At 47.4% G+C, this 22,384-nt stretch overlaps 1 protein-coding gene across 1 annotated transcript in view; it reads right to left on the bottom strand.

Moving 5' to 3' along the window:
- Positions 1-22,384, bottom strand: part of LOC115108766 (1-phosphatidylinositol 4,5-bisphosphate phosphodiesterase gamma-1-like) — a 114,231-nt gene that overhangs the window by 75,726 nt on the left and 16,121 nt on the right. The window contains exons 2-4 of the mRNA XM_065009185.1: positions 13,487-13,636; positions 9,613-9,706; positions 8,896-8,943 (exon numbers count right to left, since the gene is read on the bottom strand). Of these exons, the coding sequence (XP_064865257.1) occupies positions 8,896-8,943; positions 9,613-9,706; positions 13,487-13,636 (292 nt within the window). The remainder of the gene's footprint in view (positions 1-8,895; positions 8,944-9,612; positions 9,707-13,486; positions 13,637-22,384) is intronic.

The raw sequence follows: 22,384 nt of genomic DNA, 5'->3' as shown, positions 1-22,384 counted from the left end.
TTGGATAGCACTGCCCCTAATCCCCAGGCTTCTGGCTCACCTATAACATCTCCACCATTACCCTCCCCTCAAACCCTTCCGGTTACCCTGTCCAGAGAGACTGGGAGAGGTGTCTCTGTGATCACTGGACAACTGGAACATCAATGGACACACACCAATCATAGTTTGACAATGCAGGAGAATGCCATTCGCAAACTCAGTGAATGTATGGAGGCTCATCAGACAGATGTGCAGAGGAGGTTGGATTACCTTCCCTGTCAAATGGAGGAAAACCAACAACAAATTGTTCAGAGACAGAAATATTTACAAGATTCTCTGAAGCAGGATATTCAAGGAAAACTGCACCGGTTCAAAACACAAATGGAAACTAACCATCATCAAGTCATAATCTTTCTTGAGGATGAACAAAAACAGAGAGCAGAGGAGTCAGCCTCTGTTGTGAAGGGAGTGTGTTCTTATCTGAAGGAAGTTATGGAGGACATGAAGAACTCTCTCACAGGGGAACTACGATTTTTGATTGAACAGACTCAAAAGGACACTGTTAATGAGATGGAAAAAGCACAGAAGGCCACAGACCTTCAACTGGAAGGGCTGCACCAGGAGATAATGCAGTGCTTTTCCCTTCTGGACAAATCTTCTGCACCTCCCTCAGGTTTTACCTCTGCCACTGGCTTGGCCAGTAATGGAATAGGAACAGGTAGCACTACAAAAAACCCTTTGAAGATACTGTTAAACAACAGAACTCCTGCTGCCACTGTCATGTCTCCTCTAGAGCGCTCCCTCCCTATCAAACTACTTTTCCCCACTTTTGGCAGCCCAGAAGATGATGTTGATCCACTGTTTTTCTTATCTAAGTGTAATGATTTTCTTTCTATCCGGCCCCTTACTGACTTGGAGGTTCTTGCCACCCTCCGCAGTGTTCTCCATGGTACAGCAAGAGACTGGTGGGAGATAGCCCGTGAACATGTGTCAACCTGGGAGGAGTTTCAAAAAATATTCCTCTTAGCCTTCCTCTCAGAGGACTATGGGGATGAACTGGCGGAACGTGTTCGTAACAGAGTCCAGGGGAAGCAGAGCCAATACGGGACTTTGCCTTCTCCTATCGAGTTCTATGTAGGAGATGGAAGGCTGATATTACTGAGCAGGAGATGGTCAAACTCCTTCTTAAGAACATGGTTCCCCGCCTTGCTAGTCAACTTCGAGAACGTGTGCAAAATGTGGATGATCTGGTGCGTCTTGGGACTCAGTTTGAGAAGGACTGGAAGCACCACCTCCAAACTAAAAACACCGTTCCCTCATCCCAGTATACCCATAACTCTCCTGGGGCTAAACCGTCTCAGATATTTGTACCCAAGATCCAGGACAAAAGTCCAGTTATGTGTTGGAGGTGTAAAGTCCAACATCCTCCAGATTCTTGCCCACTCTATGTCCAGCATCAGGATTCAGGAAAAGGTCAGAAAGAACCGAAGACTGAAAGTCTACACAGGCGTGGTGGCTTGCATACAATTGGGTCAGCCTTAATGCCCACCATGAAGCCTTTAGACAGCACAGCTAGCGGTCTTATTCCTATTCCGCAACAACTATTGGTTCCTCTGACTGTTAGGAACTGGAGAGGGAAGGCCATAATCGACACAGGGGCATCTTACACCCTGATGCAAGAGGCCCTGTGGCAGAACATGGCATTACCTCATGAGGAGCTACGAACATGGGAGGAGGGACCATTGTACTTGGCAAATGGAGAACCTACCACCCCCTTGGGCTGGATTAGTATAATAATAAAACTGCATGGTGAGACTATTAACCTTCCTGTGGCAATACTTGCAGATTTCAAGCCTTGCATTTGCTGTAGTCCTTGGCCTAGACTTCCTGTTCTTCAGTGGACTGACCATCTCTATGTCCGAACCCTCCTATCGGCTACACGCTGACTATTCCCAGCCTCATCCATTTCAACCTGGTAATGCACTGATTTCAGGTTGGAGCCTGCTACATTATGCAGAGTCCGGACAAGGTCAAGTCAGAGACAGAGAAAATATAAAGAGACAAAGACAAAAACATGTTCCACTAGTGAAGTCTGAGAACCCAACTATCACCCTGATTACCGCCGTACCCCCCCCCCCTTCTATCCGAGAGCAAAAGCAAACCGGATGCTGATTTCTACATCAAGCAAGCGGTGGAACAGGCATGTCTATCGGATGATGAAAGGTGGCAGCTCTCCCAGATGTTGGACATGAACAGTGAGGTCTGTACTCTTACACTCGGCCGTACAACCGTCTTCAAACACAAAATCTATACCCGGCATGAGGTCCCCATTAAGCAGCGTCCCTACAGGCTGTCCCCGCCAAACTGGAAATTCTCAATGAACAGCTCAAAAGCATGTTGGAGAATGGAATTGTGGAACCTTCTTTTTCCGGATGGGCTTCTCCGGTTGTCCTGATTCTTAAGAAAGATGGTGGATATCGATTCTGTGTGGACTACAGGAAGCCGAATGCCATAACAGAAAGTGATGCCTACCCTCTACCAAACATAAATGACATACTGGAATCTCTGGCAGGAGCATCCATCTTTAGTAATCTGGATCTGAACAGTGGCTATTGGCAGGTGTCAATGGATCCCGCTAGTCAGGACAAGACTGCCTTTGTCACCCCTGCTGGTTTGTACTCCTTCAAAGTCATGCCTTTTGGTTTGAAGAATGCTCCAGCAACCTTCCAACGGTCCTGGGAGATCTGAGGGGTAGAAATTGTCTCGTGTATCTGGATGACATCATAATCTACTCCTCTGTTGCGGATCATCTGCAAGACATTCAGTCCGTCTTCGACAGACTAAAGGCTGCAGGTTTGACCTTGAACTTGAAGAAGTGTCGTTTCTGTCTGCCAGAACTCAAGTTCCTTGGTCATGTGGTTAATGCTGAAGGTATCCATGCAGATCCAGCCAAAGTTGCAGCCGTGCAGGAATTCCCAATTCCCACATCCCTCAAGGCTGTTCAGCGGTTTCTGGGTATGGCTGGATGGTACCACAGGTTTGTGCCTGATTTTTCAAAGGTAGCTGAACCCCTCAACCACCTTAAGAAGAAAGGTGTGAAATTCCATTGGACCCCTGCATGCCAAGGTGCATTTGAAGCACTCAAAAACAGTCTCATTACTCCTCCAGTGCTTGGACATCCTAACCTGAATGCTCATTTCATTGTGTACACGGATGCAAGTCAAACAGGACTTGGAGCAGTCTTGGCTCAACAAACAGGACTTGGAACAGAAGAAGTTCTTGCCTATGCAAGTCGCACCCTTAATTCAGCCGAGAGGAATTATTCAACGACTGAAAGGGAGTGCCTCGCTGTGGTGGGGGCTTTGGAGAAATGGAGCTACTACTTGGAGGCAAAGATCTTCACCGTTGTCACAGACCATGCTGCTCTGCAGTGGGTTCTGGCATCAGGCAAGACCAACAGCCGTCTTATTCGCTGGTCTATCAGACTGCAGAAGTTTGACTTCATCATTGAGTATCGCAAAGGAAAACTGAACGTTGTACCAGATGCCCTTTCTCGGATTACAGAGACTGCCAATGTTTGTCCTCCCTTGTGCAGTACGTATACTACCGCTAAATGTCTGGATGATTCCTTTCCTCTGGATGATGAGAGTGTATGGAGAGCACAGCAGATGGATGCTGCCATCATGGTGATCCACAAGAGTCTGTCTGAAGAAGACTCCAAGAGTCGCTTCAATGATAAGTATAGCATAATTCAGGATAAAGTGTATCGAAAAACTCCAAGAGGAGATGGAATACACAGCACCCATTATCGCGTCTTCATTCCCTCTACATTGTGTGACCAGATAATCCAAGCTTATCATGCCAATCCCATGAGTGGCCATCTTGGCGTTTTTAAAACTTATCGAAGACTACAAGAGGTGGTTTACTGGCCCGGCATGTGGGTTGATACCCGGAAGTTTGTACGGCAGTGTGAAGTCTGCCAGAAATACAAACCAGACATTGGCTGACCTGCCGGGAAAATGCAGCAGACCGGGGTGAACCATCCAAATGAAATGTTGGGAATTGACCTCATGGGACCTTTTCCTCCCAGCCGGGGGACACGGAATGAATTTTTATTGGTGGTAGTGGACTACTACACACACTGGGTGGAGTTGTTTCCCCTCCGCAAAGCTACTGCATCAGCCATTGCTCTAATTCTGCGAAGGGAGGTTTTTACCAGATTTGGAATTCCAGACCAAATCCTCTCTGACCGAGGTCCACAGTTCATATCAGGAATCTACAAAGAGCTCTGTACCTACTGGGGTGTAATTGCCAAGTTGACCACAGCCTATCATCCTCAGACCAACCTGACCGAGAGGGTAAACCGAACCCTGAAGGGGATGATTGCTTCATTCGTGGGGGATCAGCACACAAGGTGGGATCAGCATCTCCCTGAATTTCGCTTTGCACTGAACTCTGCCGTGCAGGAGACTTCTGGGGTCACTCCCGCCGAACTCCACCTGGGAAGACCACTAAAAGGTCCGATGGACAGGGTCTTGCAAAGTTCAAATGTTTCACCTGACTGCCCAGCGTTTGATGCCGTACAACACCACCACACCTTGCTAGCCAGAGTGGAGGCCAGCAAAACCAAAGCCAAACAACGACAGCTGAGAAACTATGACAAACATAGACGAGACGTGTGTTTTCCACCCCAGTCTCGTGTCTGGATACGTTCCCATCATCTGTCAAAGGCATCTAAGAAGTTCACTGCCAAGCTAGCTTCGAGATGGAAAGGTCCATACCGTGTAGTGCAGCAGTTGGGACCAGTGAACTACTTGGTCTGTTTGGAGGACACTGGGGAAGATGTCAGGACAGTGCATGTTGTTGACCTAAAGCCCTGCTACCCTACGGCAGAAGAGCTGGATCGCAGGCAAAAGCAACACCTGCAGGACCTCTTCGTGGAGGACTCTGATGAGGAGGACTTCCCTGGTTTTGTGTAGCAGGAACATGAACTTGTCAAAGCCTGCATCCTCTTTGTTTCTACAGGCATTGTTTTTTCATGGGGGGAGGAGTGTGGCGAAATCTGCTCGGAGCCTTCACCGTGCACTGCCACTTTAAGAGCGCATGAGCAGTAAGGAAGGAGGCGATAAAGAGAGTTCGTTCAGCTCTTTGGGGAGGAGCTATTGGGTGGCGCGACAGTTTGATTGTGTGTGCTGTGCTACAGAAGTGTTTTGTTTTCAGCGTTTGTAGTTTATAATGTAGTTAACTCAATCATCGGTGTGATCGCTTTAGATCGTGGTTGTTTTTGTTTGGGACCGCGCCCGTTATGGATCGCATGGATTCGTAGCAACATTGTTGCGAAGCTTTAACATACAAACCATCGGACAGTCAGACGGTACACGGCAGGCCTGAAGACCACAGCTAAGATTTCTCTTTTTCTCTCTCTTTCTCTTCCCTCTCGTTCCAGTGCTTTACCCTGCAACAGACTCTCTATTTTTCAAATGCACTTCCCCTTGAAGTTCATTAGAGCTGGACTATTATTGCCCTGCCAGAAGTATTTTGATGGACATTTTAGTTAAAAGGGAGGTTGCTTGCAAGTTGTGTATTGTTATGTGAACTGTATTGAGGTGAGGTGTACTAATGACATGTGGCCGAGAAGACTGGACATTTTTAAGGCCTTTGTTGTGTCGATGAACACCCCCCACATTCATACCCTCTGCACTCATCCACTAGAAAATAATACAGATTATTGCAAATCCTATGTTGATGACTGGGTTCGTTCTTGTATGAAGTTGCTGTTGAATTGCTCTGCCATTATTAGTATTAGTATTATTGTATGAGGTATTCTTGTTTGGGTTACCCCTGTGCTGTGATGTGGGTTTTATATGGTGTGTATTCTCTTTTCTCTCCACTGGCTATCTGGTAAACAGGCTACACTCTAGGCAGTCTCTTCTGCTGATGTGTGTGGGTCTGGTAGTGGTACTCTCTCGATTCTACTCTTTTCCTTTCGGCAGGGTTAATACCTGCCTGGCGCCCGAACAAAATCTTTCTATACCCCTCTCTAATAAATACCGCTACAAGTTTAGATATGTTTCAAGACAGAGCTAGAGTAGTTTAGTTATGTTTCAAGACAGAGCTAGAGTAGAGTTTAGATATGGTTCCAGCCAGAGCTAGAGTAGAGTTTAGATATGTTTCAAGGCAGAGCTAGAGTAGAGTTTAGATATGTTTCAAGGCAGAGCTAGAGTAGAGTTTAGATATGTTTCAAGGCAGAGCCTAGAGTAGAGTTTAGTTATGTTTCAAGACAGAGCTAGATTAGAGTTAAGTTGTGTTTTATTTATGGAGTATCACCGTTAATTTAGAGACATAGCTAGAGTGAAGTTTAGTTATGGAATAACACAGTTCTGTTTAGTTCATTTAGAACCAGAGCTACAGTAGTTTAGTTGTGGAGTATCACAGTTCTGTTTAGTTCGTTTAGAACCAGAGCTACAGTAGTTTAGTTGTGGAGTATCACAGTTCTGTTTAGTTCGTTTAGAACCAGAGCATTGGGCGAGTGGCAGCCGGAAAGCCTCCTGCTTGGTCTCAATGTTTGGACTCCACAGGGAGGGGCGGAGAGCAGGGGGTGATCTCTCTCCCTCCCCGCTTCCACCGGACGGGCCAGAGAAGGGGAGCAGGGCTGGGTCTGGCTGGGTCGGGTACACACTGGATATCATACTCTCTCTCTCTGAGACTCTCTTCATTATCTGTCTCTGTGTGTTTTTCTTTCTAACTATTTTCCCTTATATACAATATGTCTCTCCTCTCTCTAAACCTCTCTTCATCAATCCCTCTCTAGTTTCCCCTTTCTTTTGCTTTCACTCTGACAGTCTCTTTGTGTTATGGGACTCCCAGACAATCTCTCTGTGTTATGGGACTTGCAGACAGTGTCTTTGTGTTATGGGACTCTCAGACAGTCTCTTTGTGTTATGGGACTCTCAGACAGTCTCTTTGTGTTATGGGACTCTCAGTCAGTCTCTTTGTGTTATGGGACTCTCAGACAGTCTCTTTGTGTTATGGGACTCTCAGACAGTATATTTGTGATATGGACTCTCAGACAGTCTCTTTGTGTTATGGGACTCTCAGACAGTATATTTGTGATATGGACTCTCAGACAGTCTCTTTGTGTTATGGGACTCTCAGACAGTCTATTTGTGTTATGGTACTCTCAGACAAGCTTTCTGTGTTATGGGACTCTCAGACAGTGTCTTTGTGTTATGGGACTCTCAGACAGTCTCTTTGTGTTATAGGACTCTCAGACAGTCTCTTTGTGTTTATGGGACTCTCAGACAGTATATTTGTGATATGGGACTCTCAGACAGTCTTTTTGTGTTATGGGACTTTCAGACAGTCTCTTTGTGTTATGGGACTCTCAGACAGTCTATTTGTGTTATGGTACTCTCAGACAAGCTCTCTGTGTTATGGGACTCTCAGACAGTGTCTTTGTGTTATGGGACTCTCAGACAGTCTCTTTGTGTTATAGGACTCTCAGACAGTCTTTTTGTGTTATGGGACTTTCAGACAGTCTCTTTGTGTTATGGGACTCTCAGACAGTCTCTCTGTGTTGTGTGTGTGTGTGTGAGGAGAGAGCAAGAAGAAGATGGAAGAGAGCAGACACATCCCTGAGAGAAACTCTACCTGTCCTGGGGGATGTTGTTTTAGCTTGTCTTCTCTCCTCTCTCCTCTCTCTCTCCCCCCCCCACTTCCCCCCTTCACATACTACTTTATCTCCTCTCTTTCTCGCTCTCTGTCACTGTCTTGGTCTTTCCCTATCTTCACCCATTCTTTCTCTGGCTAGCATGTATCCCTCCGTCTCTCCGTTCTGTTCATCCTCTGTTCAATCAACTCTCTTTTGTTTAACTCGTTATTTATCACCCCTCATTATTTTGCTCTGATTTGGAGCTCCTGTTTCTATTTCCATTGAGACAGGAAGTTTTCCTCTCCCAACCCATCGCATCACTTCCTGTTCCTGTTCCTTATCAGGCGGTGGCAGACAGGCTGTTTGTGCTGGACCGCTTCCTCCCAAAGAGGTGGGAGCCACGGAACTGAGCTGGGGACTAGTGGGGATGTAAGGAGCTGGGGATAGAGCTGGAGCTGGGGATAGAGCTGGAGCTGGAGTTAGGGTTAGAGCTGGAGTTAGGGCTGGAGCTGGGGATAGAGCTGGAGCTGGAGTTAGGGTTAGAGCTGGAGCTAAGGCTGGAATTAGGGATAGAGCTGGAGCTGGAGTTAGGACGAGAACTGGAGCTAGGGATGGAATTAGGATTAGAGCTGGAGCTAGGGATGGAATTAGGGTTCGAGCTGGAGCTAGGGATGGAATTAGGGTTCGAGCTGGAGCTAGGGATGGAATTAGGGTTAGAGCTGGAGCTAGGGCTGGAGTTAGGGTTAGAGCTAGAGCTAGGGCTGGAATAAGGGTTAGAGCTGGAGCTAGGGCTGGAGTTAGGGTTAGAGCTGGAGTTAGGGTTAGAGCTGGAGTTAGGGTTAGAGCTGGAGTTAGGGTTAGAGCTGGAGTTAGGGTTAGAGCTGGAGTTAGGGTTAGAGCTGGTGCTAGGGCTGGACTAGGGTTAGAGCTGGAGCTGGAGCTAGGGCTAGAGCTGGGGTTAGAGTTGGAGCTAGGGCTGTATCTAGGGTTGGGGTTAGAGCTGGGGATGGGGTTAGGGCTGGAACTAGGCCTGGAGCTAAACCTGGAGCTGGGGTTAGAGCTGGGCCTGGAGCTTGGGATGGAGCTAGGACTGGAGCTGGGGAAGGGGTTGGGGTTGGGGTTGGGAGGGGTATTATTATTTTATAATGTTTGGTGTGGATTTCCCCCACTATTCCACCGGCTAGCAGAGTGACCATTGTGTGTTTATCCCAGGGTTCTGGTTGGGTGTAACAACAATGTTGATATAGTATTGACGTCTGACCCACCTTCCCTCACGATTCCTGTCCATCACCTCAAATTGTCTCCTCAGCCACCTGGAGGGAGGGAGGGAGGATATACAGAAATAGAGAGAAGAGAGATAGTTCAGTATGAGATGGAAAGACAAATGTTGAGTGGCTGTGTTGAGCACAGCGGATTCTTTTAACATAGACTAAGTCAAACTTTAAATTGTGACTATATTTGTGAAAACATTAAATAGTAGTGTGACCCAAAGCCTACAACACAAAATAATTGAGACACTGTATGTCACTTCATTGACTGTGACCAAGTTGTTGACATTTGTAAACCAAATAGTCATAAAACGGATCATATGTACAATACTGAAGTTCCTCTCTCCCACAACAGCACTGTTGTTGAGTTTTCTTCCACAAACCATGGAATATAGGAACACTGCCCCACACATTTACCCAGAATAATTATTTTCAACCAACACAAATATTATTGCTCTCTCCAACCCCTGTCCCCTCTCTCCTATGTGTGTTATAGTAGTAATGGATGATGCTACCGGGATATTAATATTACTACAAACAGGGGCCTGTTAAACACCACAGACACCTGATTCATACTGTCATAAAGGCACACACTCCTCTACTCACATCTCTCTCTCTCACACACAAACACACTCCTCTACACACAAACTCCTCTCCCCCTCTCTCTCTCTTACTCACTCACACACACACACACACATACGTACACATACGTACCGGTCTATCTGTTGTGGTGCTGAGGCTCTCTGAGTATCCATCATCAGCCAGTTGATTCCAGTGATCCACATATTGACCTCCTCCTCACTGAAGGCTGGAGAGAGACCGAGAGAGAGAGAGAGAGAGATAGGTGGGGTGGGGCAGAGGGAGAGAGACAGAGATGGAGAGGGGGGAGAGAGACAGAGAAGTGAGATCAAATCAAATCAAATTTTATTTGTCACATACACATGGTTAGCAGATGTTAATGCGAGTGTAGCGAAATGCTTGTGCTTCTAGTTCCGACAATGCAGTAATAACCAACAAGTAATCTAACTAACAATTCCAAAACTACTGTCTTATACACAGTGTAAGGGGATAAAGAATATGTACATAAGGATATATGAATGAGTGATGGTACAGGGCAGCATACAGTAGATGGTATCGAGTACAGTATATACATATGAGATGAGTATGTAGACAAAGTAAACAAAGTGGCATAGTTAAAGTGGCTAGTGATACATGTATTACATAAGGATGCAGTCGATGATATAGAGTACAGTATATACGTATGCATATGAGATGAATAATGTAGGGTAAGTAACATTATATAAGGTAGCATTGTTTAAAGTGGCTAGTGATATATTTACATCATTTCCCATCAATTCCCATTATTAAAGTGGCTGGAGTTGGGTCAGTGTCAATGTCAGTGTGTTGGCAGCAGCCACTCAATGTTAGTGGTGGCTGTTTAACAGTCTGATGACCTTGAGATAGAAGTTGTTTTTCAGTCTCTCGGTCCCAGCTTTGATGCACCTGTACTGACCTCGCCTTCTGGATGATAGCGGGGTGAACAGGCAGTGGCTCGGGTGGTTGATGTCCTTGATGATCTTTATGGCCTTCCTGTAACATCGGGTGGTGTAGGTGTCCTGGAGGGCAGGTAGTTTGCCCCGGTGATGCGTTGTGCAGACCTCACTACCCTCTGGAGAGCCTTACGGTTGAGGCGGAGCAGTTGCCGTACCAGGCGGTGATACAGCCCGCCAGGATGCTCTCGATTGTGCATCTGTAGAAGTTTGTGAGTGCTTTTGGTGACAAGCCGAATTTCTTCAGCCTCCTGAGGTTGAAGAGGCGCTGCTTCGCCTTCTTCACGACGCTGTCTGTGTGAGTGGACCAATTCAGTTTGTCTGTGATGTGTATGCCGAGGAACTTAAAACTTGCTACCCTCTCCACTACTGTTCCATCGATGTGGATAGGGGGGTGTTCCCTCTGCTGTTTCCTGAAGTCCACAATCATCTCCTTAGTTTTGTTGACGTTGAGTGTGAGGTTATTTTCCTGACACCACACTCCGAGGGCCCTCACCTCCTCCCTGTAGGCCGTCTCGTCGTTGTTGGTAATCAAGCCTACCACTGTTGTGTCGTCCGCAAACTTGATGATTGAGTTGGAGGCGTGCGTGGCTTGGGAGTACAGGAGAGGGCTCAGAACGCACCCTTGTGGGGCCCCCGTGTTGAGGATCAGCGGGGAGGAGATGTTGTTGCCTACCCTCACCACCTGGGGGCGGCCCGTCAGGAAGTCCAGTACCCAGTTGCACAGGGCGGGGTCGAGACCCAGGGTCTCGAGCTTGATGACGAGCTTGGAGGGTACTATGGTGTTGAATGCCGAGCTGTAGTCGATGAACAGCATTCTCACATAGGTATTCCTCTTGTCCAGATGGGTTAGGGCAGTGTGCAGTGTGGTTGAGATTGCATCGTCTGTGGACCTATTTGGGCGGTAAGCAAATTGGAGTGGGTCTAGGGTGTCAGGTAGGGTGGAGGTGATATGGTCCTTGACTAGTCTCTCAAAGCACTTCATGATGACGGAAGTGAGTGCTACGGGGCGGTAGTCGTTTAGCTCAGTTACCTTAGCTTTCTTGGGAACAGGAACAATGGTGGCCCTCTTGAAGCATGTGGGAACAGCAGACTGGTATAGGGATTGATTGAATATGTCCGTAAACACACCGGCCAGCTGGTCTGCGCATGCTCTGAGGCGCGGCTGGGGATGCCGTCTGGGCCTGCAGCCTTGCGAGGGTTAACACGTTTAAATGTCTTACTCACCTCGGCTGCAGTGAAGGAGAGACCGCATGTTTTCGTTGCAGGCCGTGTCAGTGGCACTGTATTGTCCTCAAAGCGGGCAAAAAGTTATTTAGTCTGCCTGGGAGCAAGACATCCTGGTCCGTGACTGGGCTGGGTTTCTTCTTGTAGTCCGTGATTGACTGTAGACCCTGCCACATGCCTCTTGTGTCTGAGCCATTGAATTGAGATTCGACTTTGTCTCTGTACTGACGCTTAGCTTGTTTGATAGCCTTGCGGAGGAATAGCTGCACTGTTTGTATTCGGTCATGTTACCAGACACCTTGCCTGATTAAAAGCAGTGGTTCGCTTTCAGTTTCACGCGAATGCTGCCATCAATCCACGGTTTCTGGTTAGGGAATGTTTTTATTGTTGCTATGGGAGCGACATCTTCAACGCACGTTCTAATGAACTCGCACACCGAATCAGCGTATTCGTCAATATTGTTATCTGACGCTTATACTGAAACATGTCCCAGTCCACGTGATGGAAGCAGTCTTGGAGTGTGGAGTCAGCTTGGTCGGACCAGCGTTGGACAGACCTCAGCGTGGGAGCCTCTTGTTTAAGTTTCTGTCTGTAGGCAGGGATCAACAAAATGGAGTCGTGGTCAGCTTTTCCGAAAGGGGGGCGGGGCAGGGCCTTATATGCGTCGCGGAAGTTAGAGTAACAATGATCCAAGGTTTTACCACCCCTGGTTGCGCAATCGATATGCTGATAAAATTTAGGGAGTCTTGTTTTCAGATTAGCTTTGTTAAAATCCCCAGCTACAATGAATGCAGCCTCCGGATAAATGGTTTCCAGTTTGCAAAGAGTTAAATAAAGTTCGTTCAGAGCCATCGATGTGTCTGCTTGGGGGGGGGATATATACGGCTGTGATTATAATCGAAGAGAATTCTCTTGGTAGATAATGCGGTCTACATTTGATTGTGAGGAATTCTAAATCAGGTGAAAAGAAGGATTTGAGTTCCTGTATGTTTCCTTCATCACACCATGTCTCGTTAGTCATGAGGCATACGCCCCCGCCACTCTTCTTACCAGAAAGATGTTTGTTTCTGTCGGCGCGATGCGTGGAGAAACCCGTTGGCTGCACCGCCCCGGATAGCGTCTCTCCAGTGAGCCATGTTTCCGTGAAGCAGAGAACGTTACAGTCTCTGATGTCCCTCTGGAATGCTACCCTTGCTCGGATTTCATCAACCTTGTTGTCAAGAGACTGGACATTCGCAAGAAGAATGCTAGGGAGTGGTGCACGATGTGCCCATGTCCGGAGTCTGACCAGAAGACCGCTACGTTTCCCTCTTTTCCGAAGTCGTTTTTTGGGGTCGCTGCCTGGAATCAATTCCGTTGACCTGTTTGTAAGGCAGAACACAGGATCCGCGTCGCGGAAAACATATTCTTGGTCGTACTGATGGTGAGTTGACGCTGATCTTATATTCAGTAGTTCTTCTCGACTGTATGTAATGAAACCTAAGATGACCTGGGGTACTAATGTAAGAAATAACACGTAAAAAAACAAAAAACTGCATAGTTTCCTAGGAACGCGAAGCGAGGCGGCCATCTCTGTCGGCGCCGGAAGTAGATTTGTCCGTAGGACTGCCAGAGATTTATGCAGTGTAATGCTGGCACTACTGCCTTGTACAACAGGAGCTATTGTAGCATGGCATTATTACAAATCTGGAAATATTATCTTCCAGCTAACGCCTTACCCTCCCAGAATATCACTAACAGATGCAATGGAGAACATTTGGAGAGCCATCGAGCAACAGAGAAAGCACACATACACACACACACACACTGACCGGCCACGCTGAGTGTTTTGAGGCGGAACTCCAGTCCGTAGAGCACGATGAAGCAGTGGGCGGAGTCTAATTTACGAGCCTCCTCTGGATAACGCTCAAAGTCCCGGGAACCTTTACCCAACCGCAGCTCCCTGATCTCCCTGATATCAACTAGAGAGAGAGAGGAAAACACTGTTAGTCAACACACACATAGACAGACACACTGCACCCCAACTCCCTCCACGCCAAAATTGTTCAAAGCAAATCAATAATGATGTTATAACAGCTACACAATGGTAATGACAGCGGAGGGGGTCATTTTAAAACATTTGGAATGAATGGTAGATACACAGTCCCGCACACACAAACACTGGCCACACCCACAAGGAAAACAAATCTCATTGACTTAGCAGATGTCTTGAGCAAACTAAACACACAAACACAGCCAGCCAGATACTTGGGTGCACAGAGTTAGCACAAACACAGCCAGCCAGACACTTGGGTGCACAGAGTTAGCACAAACACAGCCAGCCAGATACTTGGGTGCACAGAGTTAGCACAAACACAGCCAGCCAGATACTTGGGTGCACAGAGTTAGCACAAACACAGCCAGCCAGATACTTGGGTGCACAGAGTTAGCACAAACACAGCCAGCCAGATACTTGGGTGCACAGAGTTAGCACACACACAGCCAGCCAGACACTTGGGTGCACAGAGTTAGCACAAACACAGCCAGCCAGATACTTGGGTGCACAGAGTTAGCACAAACACAGCCAGCCAGACACTTGGGTGCACAGAGTTAGCACAAACACAGCCAGCCAGACACTTTGGTGCACAGAGTTAGCACAAACACAGCCAGCCAGACACTTGGGTGCACAGAGTTAGCACAAACACACATGAACAGATTTGTACACACACAGTCAAAATAGAAAGAGAGATTTTAAAGCTTCTTTATAAGAAACACACACACACACACACGAACACACATACAGCAGGGTTGAGAGAAAAGTCATAAAGCTGAATATTTCTCCTGAGATACGAATGTAAACACACCACACCTCACTATGGCTTCCAGAGAGAGAGAGAGAGTGAGTTAGAGAGCGAGCAACAGAAGGAAGGAAAAGGGGAGATAGAGAAGGCAGGAGGGGGAGAGAGAGAAAGAGAGTGATGGGGAGAGAAAATTAGAGTAAGAGAGGACAGAAGGGGAGAGATAATAAAAAGAGATAGGGGAGAGAGAAGAGAGAGGGCACGGGAGAGAAAGAGAGCGATGGGGAGAGATAACGAGAGTAAGAGAGGACAGAAGGGGAGAGAGAATAAAAAGAGAGGGAAGAGAGAGGGCACGGGAGAGAAATAGAGCGATGGGGAGAGATAACGAGAGTAAGAGAGGACAGAAGTGGAGAGAGAAGAGAGGGCACGAGAGAGAAGGAGAAAGACATGGAGAAATAACAAGAGGAAAGAGGGTGTGTTAACCACATGGCACCCTATTCCCTATATAGTGCACTGGTCAAAAATGGTGCACTATATAGGGAATAGGGAAACATTTGGGACGCAACCAGGGAGAAGGAAAGAGAGACGAGAACAGTGAGAGGGAGAGAAGGATAGACTGGGAGAGATATGGGTAGGGGAAGAGAGGGTGAAGGACAGAAGGAGAGAAGGATAGACAGGGAGAGATAAGGGTAGGGGAAGAGAGGGTGAAGGACAGAGAGAGAAGGATAGACAGGGAGAGATAATGGTAGGGGAAGAGAGGGTGAAACACACAGAGAGAGAGAGAAGGATAGACAGGGAGAGATAAGGGTAGGGGAAGAGAGGGTGAAGGACAGAGAGAGAGAGAAGGATAGACAGGGAGAGATAAGGGTAGGGGAAGAGAGGGTGAAGGACAGAGAGAGAGAAGGATAGACGGGGAGATAAGGGTAGGGGAAGAGAGGGTGAAGGACAGAGAGAGAGAGAAGGATAGACAGGGAGAGATAAGGGTAGGGGAAGAGAGGGTGAAGGACAGAGAGCGAGAAAGATAGACATGGAGAGATAAGGGTAGGGGAAGAGAGGGTGAAGGACAGAGAGAGAGAGAAGGATAGACAGGGAGAGATAAGGGTAGGGGAAGAGAGGGTGAAGGACAGAGAGAGAGAAGGATAGACGGGGAGATAATGGTAGGGGAAGAGAGGGTGAAACACAGAGAGAGAGAGAGAAGGATAGACAGGGAGAGATAAGGGTAGGGGAAGAGAGGGTGAAGGACAGAGAGAGTGAGAAGGATAGACAGGGAGAGATAAGGGTAGGGGAAGAGAGGGTGAATGACAGAGAGAGAGAGAAGGATAGACAGGGAGAGATACGGGTAGGGGAAGAGAGGGTGAAGGACCGAGAGAGAGAGAGAATGATAGACAGGGAGATATAAGGGTAGGGGAAGAGAGGGTGAAGGACAGAGAGAGAGAGAAGGATAGACAGGGAGAGATAAGGGTAGGGGAAGAGAGGGTGAAGGACAGAGAGAGAGAGAAGGATAGACAGGGAGAGATAAGGGTAGGGGAAGAGAGGGTGAAGGACAGAGAGAAGAGAGAGAGAAGCAACATGGAGGAGAGTTGTGTGCATGTGAGGAAAGCATAGTTCCATAGTACCACACAAACACACACATCCATCTTTAGCTGCAGAGCAGGCCAACCACTGTTCTACAAAGCAGCAGGTGTAAGCATTCCCATACATCTAGTCTACAGTCTACCATACAGTCTACAGCAGGGGTGTCAAAGTTTTTTATTTTTATTTATTTTTCACCTTTATTTAACCAGGTAAGCTAGTTGAGAACAAGTTCTCATTTTTAAACTGCGACTTGGTCAATATATAGCAAAGCAGTGCGACACAAACAACAACACAGAGTTAGACATGGAATAAACAAACATACAGTCAATAATACAATAGAAAAAGACTATATACAGTGTGTGCAAATGAGGTAGGATTAGAGAGGTAAGGCAATAAATAGGCCATAGTGGCGAAATAATTACAATATAGCAATTAAACACTGGAGTGATAGATGTGCAGAAGATGAGTGTGCAAGTAGAGATACTGGGGTGCAAAGGAATAAAATAAATAATAGTATGGGGATGAGGTAGTTAGATGGGCTATTTACAGATGGGCTATGTACAGGTGCAGTGATCTGTGAGCTGCTCAGACAGCTGGTGCTTAAAGCTAGTGAGGGAGATAGGAGTCTCCAGCTTCAGTGATCTTTGAAGTTCGTTCCAGTCATTGGCAGCAGAGAATTGGAAGGAAAGGCATCCAAAGTAGTCATTGGCTTTAGGGGTGACCAGTGAAATATACCTGCTGGAGCACGTGCTACTGGTGGGTGCTGCTATGGTGACCAGTGAGCTGAGATAAGACGGGACTTTACCTAGCAAATACTTATAGATGACCTGGAGCCAGTGGGTTTGGCGATGAATATGAAGCGAGGGCCAGCCAACGAGAGCATACAGGTCGCAGTGGTAGGTAGTATATGGCGCTTCGGTGACAAAACGGATGGCACTGTGATAGACTGCATCCAATTTGCTGAGTAGAGTGTTGGAGGCTATTTTGTAAATGACATCGCTGAAGTCAAGGATTGGTAGGATAGTCAGTTTTACTAGGGTATGTTTGGCAGCATGAGTGAAGGATTCTTTGTTGCAAAATAGGATGCCGATTCTAGATGTAATTTTGGATTGGAGATGCTTGATGTGAGTCTGGAAGGAGAATTTACTGTCTAACCAGACACCTAGGTATTTGTAGTTGTCCACATATTCTAAGTCAGAACCGTCCAGAGTAGTGATGCTGGACGGGCGGGCAAGTGCGGGCAGCAATTGGTTGAAGAGCATGCATTTAGTTTTACTATACAACTATACAACCGTACAACTCTCCTTCGTATGGCATTGAAGCTCGTCTGGAGGTTAGTTAACACAGTATCCAAAGAAGGGCCAAAAGTATACAGAATGGTGTCGTCTGCGTAGAGGTGGATCAAAGAATCACCAGCAGCAAGAGCAACATCATTGATGTTTACAGAGAAGAGAGTCGGCCCGAGAATTTAACCCCCATAGAGACTGCCAGAGGTCTGGACAATAGGCCCTCCGATTTGACACACTGAACTCTGTCTGAGAAGTAGTTGGTGAAACAGGCGAGGAGTCGAAAACCTTGGCCAGTTCGATGAATACAGCTGCACAGTATTGTCTCTTATCGATGGCGGTTATGATATCGTTTAAGACCTTGAGCGTGGCTGAGGTGCACCCATGACAAGCTCTGAAACCAGATTAGCGGAGAAGGTACGATGGGATTCAAAATGATCAGTGATCTGTTTGTTAACTTGGCTTTAGAAAAGACCTTAGAAAGGCAGGGTAGGATAGATATAGCTCTGTAGCAGTTTGGGTCAAGAGTGTCCCCCCCTTTGAAGAGGGGGATGATCGCAGAAGCTTTCCAATCTATGTGGATCTCAGACGATACGAGGTTGAACAGGCTAGTAATAGGGGTTGCAACAATTTTGGCGGATAATTCTAGAAAGAAAGGGTCCAGATTGTCTAGCCCGGCTGATTTGTAGGGGTCCAGATTTTGCAGCTCTTTCAGAACATCAGCTATTTTGGGTGAAGGAGAAATGGGGAGGCTTGGGCAAGTTGCTGTTGACCGGGGTAGGGGTAGCCAGGTGGAAACATGGCCAGCCGTAGAGAAATGCTCATTGAAATTCTCAATTATGGCGGATTTATCGGTGGTGACAGTGTTTCCTAGCCTCAGTTTTTCCATGGAGTGCCTAGTGTCTGCAGGTTTTGGGTTTTTCCTTTCAATTAAGCCCTAGACAACCAGGTGTGGAGAGTTGCTTACTAATTAGTGACCTTAAATCATCAATCAAGTACAAGGAAGGAGCGAAAACCCGCAGATACTTGGCCTTCCGTGGAATGACTTTTCATGTGGTCTACAGTCTACCATTCAGTCTACAGCAGGGGTGTCCAACTCATTTTACCTCGGGGGCCGCATTTGGTATTCAACGAGGTCCGGAGGGCCGCAATGAAAATTGGTTATATTCCTTGCCGTCATAATTTGCTAATAATAGTAATCCTATATCCATCCTTTTTGCAATTTCCAATGCTCCCTGACTGTCTAGTAATTAGTAGTGAGCTGTACAGTCAAGAAACCTTATGGGAAAAGGTCAATTGACTGTGCACAGTGATTATTAGCGAGCTGGACAGTAAAAAAACGGTAAGAATATAGGTCTGTTACCTTTCTACACAGTTTTGATTTGGTTTTAGTCATTTAAAAGTATATCAAGTTTGTTTCCATATCATCATGTCTACAGTATAGTCTACACTCTACAGTATACTGAACAGTCTACAGTCCACAGTGTACCGTACAGTCTACCATACAGTCTACAGTCTGCAGTCTATAGCCTACTATACAATCTACTGTCTACCATACAGTCTACAGTCTACTATACAGTATACAATCTACAGTCTACAGTACAGTCTACAGTCTTCCACACAGTCTACAGTGCACCACAGTCTACAGTCCACCATCCATTATACAGCCAACCATAGTCTACAGTCCACCAAACAGTCTACAGTCTCCTGTATAGTTTACAGTCTACCATACAGTTTACAGGCTACAGTCTACAGTCTACCATACCGTTTACAATCTACCATACAGTCTACAGTCTACAATATACAGTCTACTATACTGTCTACAGTCTATCATACAGTCTACAGTCTACAGTCTACTATACAGTCTATCATACAGTCTACAGTCTACAGTCCACCATTCAGTCAGAGGAAATCTGGTTTATATCTGGGTCTGCTGTATGTGCAGATGATAGATCAGAGGAAAGGTTTGGCACCAGATTAAGAGACTAAGATGATCATCTGAGGGAAGAGAATATCTCCAGCTGGTTACAACAGTCAGTCAGTCGATGTCTGCGTCCCAAATGGGCTCACAAGGCTCCGATCAAAATAAGTGTAGGAAATAGGCTGCTATTTGGGACTCAGCATGTTCAGTGCTCAATGCCAGAGAGGGTAGACTAAAATACGTGGCAAGAGAGCTGAGGTGGTGGTGGTGGGAAGGCTGTCCTGACCATTACTGTGTGTGTGTGTTCTGAATACAATGCTGTGAAGCAACTCTGGATGACCTTAGATGGGAGACTGGTCTGGCTCTGAGACAGAAAAGCACTTTACCATGAAATGCTTACTTACAAGATCATAACCAACAGTGCAGTTCAAGAAGAGTTAAGAAAATACTGTATTTACCAAGTTTTTAAAAAAAGAGTAAAAAGTAAAAAGTCACACAATAAGAATAACAATAAGGAGGCTATATACAGGGGGCACCGGTATCGAGTCAGTGTGTGGGGGTACACTGGAGTGAGAAATGTGCAGAGGATGAATGTGCAAGTAGAGATACTAGGGTGCAAAGGAGCAAAATAAATAAATAACAGTATGGGGATGAGGTAGTTGGATGGGCTATTTAGTTAGTTGAGGTCATTTGTACATGGAGGTGGGGTGAAGTGACTATGCATAGAAAATAAACAGCGAGTAGCAAAAGGAAATTGTCCAGTGGTGATTGTATTTATTGTTCAGCAGTCTAATGGCTTGGGGGTAGAAGCTGCTGAGGAGGCTTTTGGTCCTAGACTTGGCGCTCCGGTACCACTTGCCGTGCGGTAGCAGAGAAAACAGTCTATAACTTGGGTGACTGGAGTCTCTGACAATGTTATGGGCTTTCCTCTGACACCGCCTATTGTATAGGTCCTGGATGGCAGGGAGCTTGGCCCCAGTGATGTACTGGGCTGTTCGCACTATCCTCTGTCGCAACTTACGGTCAGATGCCAAGCAGTTGCCATACCAGGCGTTGATACCACCGGTCAGGATGCTCTCGATGGGGCAGCTGTAGAAGCTTTTGAGGATCTGGGGACCCATGCCAAATCTTTTCAGTCTCCCGAGGGTGAAAAGGATATATCGTGCCCTCTTCACGACTGTCTTGGTATTACATTTACATTTAAGTCATTTAGCAGACGCTCTTATCCAGAGCGACTTACAAATTGGTGCATTCACCTTATGACCTCCAGTGGAACAGTAGTGCATCTAAATCTTTTCAGGGGGAGGGGGGGTGAGAGGGATTACTTTATCCTATCCTAGGTATTCCTTAAAGAGGTGGGGTTTCAGGTGTCTCCGGAAGGTGGTGATTGACTCCGCTGTCCTGGCGTCGTGAGGGAGTTTGTTCCACCATTGGGGGGCCAGAGCAGCGAACAGTTTTGACTGGGCTGAGCGGGAACTGTACTTCCTCAGTGGTAGGGAGGCGAGCAGGCCAGAGGTGGATGAACGCAGTGCCCTTGTTTGGGTGTAGGGCCTGATCAGAGCCTGGAGGTACTGAGGTGCCGTTCCCCTCGCAGCTCCGTAGGCAAGCACCATGGTCTTGTAGCGGATGCGAGCTTCAACTGGAAGCCAGTGGAGGGAGCGGAGGAGCGGGGTGACGTGAGAGAACTTGGGAAGGTTGAACACCAGACGGGCTGCGGCGTTCTGGATGAGTTGTAGGGGTTTAATGGCACAGGCAGGGAGCCCAGCCAACAGCGAGTTGCAGTAATCCAGACGGGAGATGACAAGTGCCTGGATTAGGACCTGCGCCGCTTCCTGTGTGAGGCAGGGTCGTACTCTGCGGATGTTGTAGAGCATGAACCTACAGGAACGGGCCACCGCCTTGATGTTAGTTGAGAACGACAGGGTGTTGTCCAGGATCACGCCAAGGTTCTTAGCGCTCTGGGAGGAGGACACAATGGAGTTGTCAACCGTGATGGCGAGATCATGGAACGGGCAGTCCTTCCCGGGAGGAAGAGCAGCTCCGTCTTGCCGAGGTTCAGCTTGAGGTGGTGATCCGTCATCCACACGGATATGTCTGCCAGACATGCAGAGATGCGATTCGCCACCTGGTCATCAGAAGGGGGAAAGGAGAAGATTAATTGTGTGTCGTCTGCATAGCAATGATAGGAGAGACCATGTGAGGTTATGACAGAGCCAAGTGACTTGGTGTATAGCGAGAATAGGAGAGGGCCTAGAACAGAGCCCTGGGGGACACCAGTGGTGAGAGCACGTGGTGTGGAGACGGATTCTCGCCACGCCACCTGGTAGGAGCGACCTGTCAGGTAGGACGCAATCCAAGCGTGGGCCGCGCCGGAGATGCCCAACTCGGAGAGGGTGGAGAGGAGGATCTGATGGTTCACAGTATCGAAGGCAGCCGATAGGTCTAGAAGGATGAGAGCAGAGGAGAGAGAGTTAGCTTTAGCAGTGCGGAGCGCCTCCGTGATACAGAGAAGAGCAGTCTCAGTTGAATGACTAGTCTTGAAACCTGACTGATTTGGATCAAGAAGGTCGTTCTGAGAGAGATAGCGGGAGAGCTGGCCAAGGACGGCACGTTCAAGAGTTTTGGAGAGAAAAGAAAGAAGGGATACTGGTCTGTAGTTGTTGACATCGGAGGGATCGAGTGTAGGTTTTTTCAGAAGGGGTGCAACTCTCGCTCTCTTGAAGACGGAAGGGACGTAGCCAGCGGTCAGGGATGAGTTGATGAGCGAGGTGAGGTAAGGGAGGAGGTCTCCGGAAATGGTCTGGAGAAGAGAGGAGGGGATAGGGTCAAGCGGGCAGGTTGTAGGGCGGCCGGCCGTCACAAGACGCGAGATTTCATCTGGAGAGAGAGGGGAGAAAGAGGTCAGAGCACAGGGTAGGGCAGTGTGAGCAGAACCAGCGGTGTCGTTTGACTTAGCAAACGAGGATCGGATGTCGTCGACCTTCTTTTCAAAATGGTTGACGAAGTCATCTGCAGAGAGGGAGGAGGGGGGAGGGGGAGGAGGATTCAGGAGGGAGGAGAAGGTTGCAAAGAGCTTCCTAGGGTTAGAGGCAGATGCTTGGAATTTAGAGTGGTAGAAAGTGGCTTTAGCAGCAGAGAGAGAAGAGGAAA

This window comes from Oncorhynchus nerka, linkage group LG24 (assembly GCF_034236695.1).
Source record: "Oncorhynchus nerka isolate Pitt River linkage group LG24, Oner_Uvic_2.0, whole genome shotgun sequence".
Lineage (NCBI taxonomy): Eukaryota > Metazoa > Chordata > Actinopteri > Salmoniformes > Salmonidae > Oncorhynchus > Oncorhynchus nerka.
Note: the sequence above shows the minus strand (reverse complement) of the source record. Positions and strands in the feature narration are given on the sequence as shown.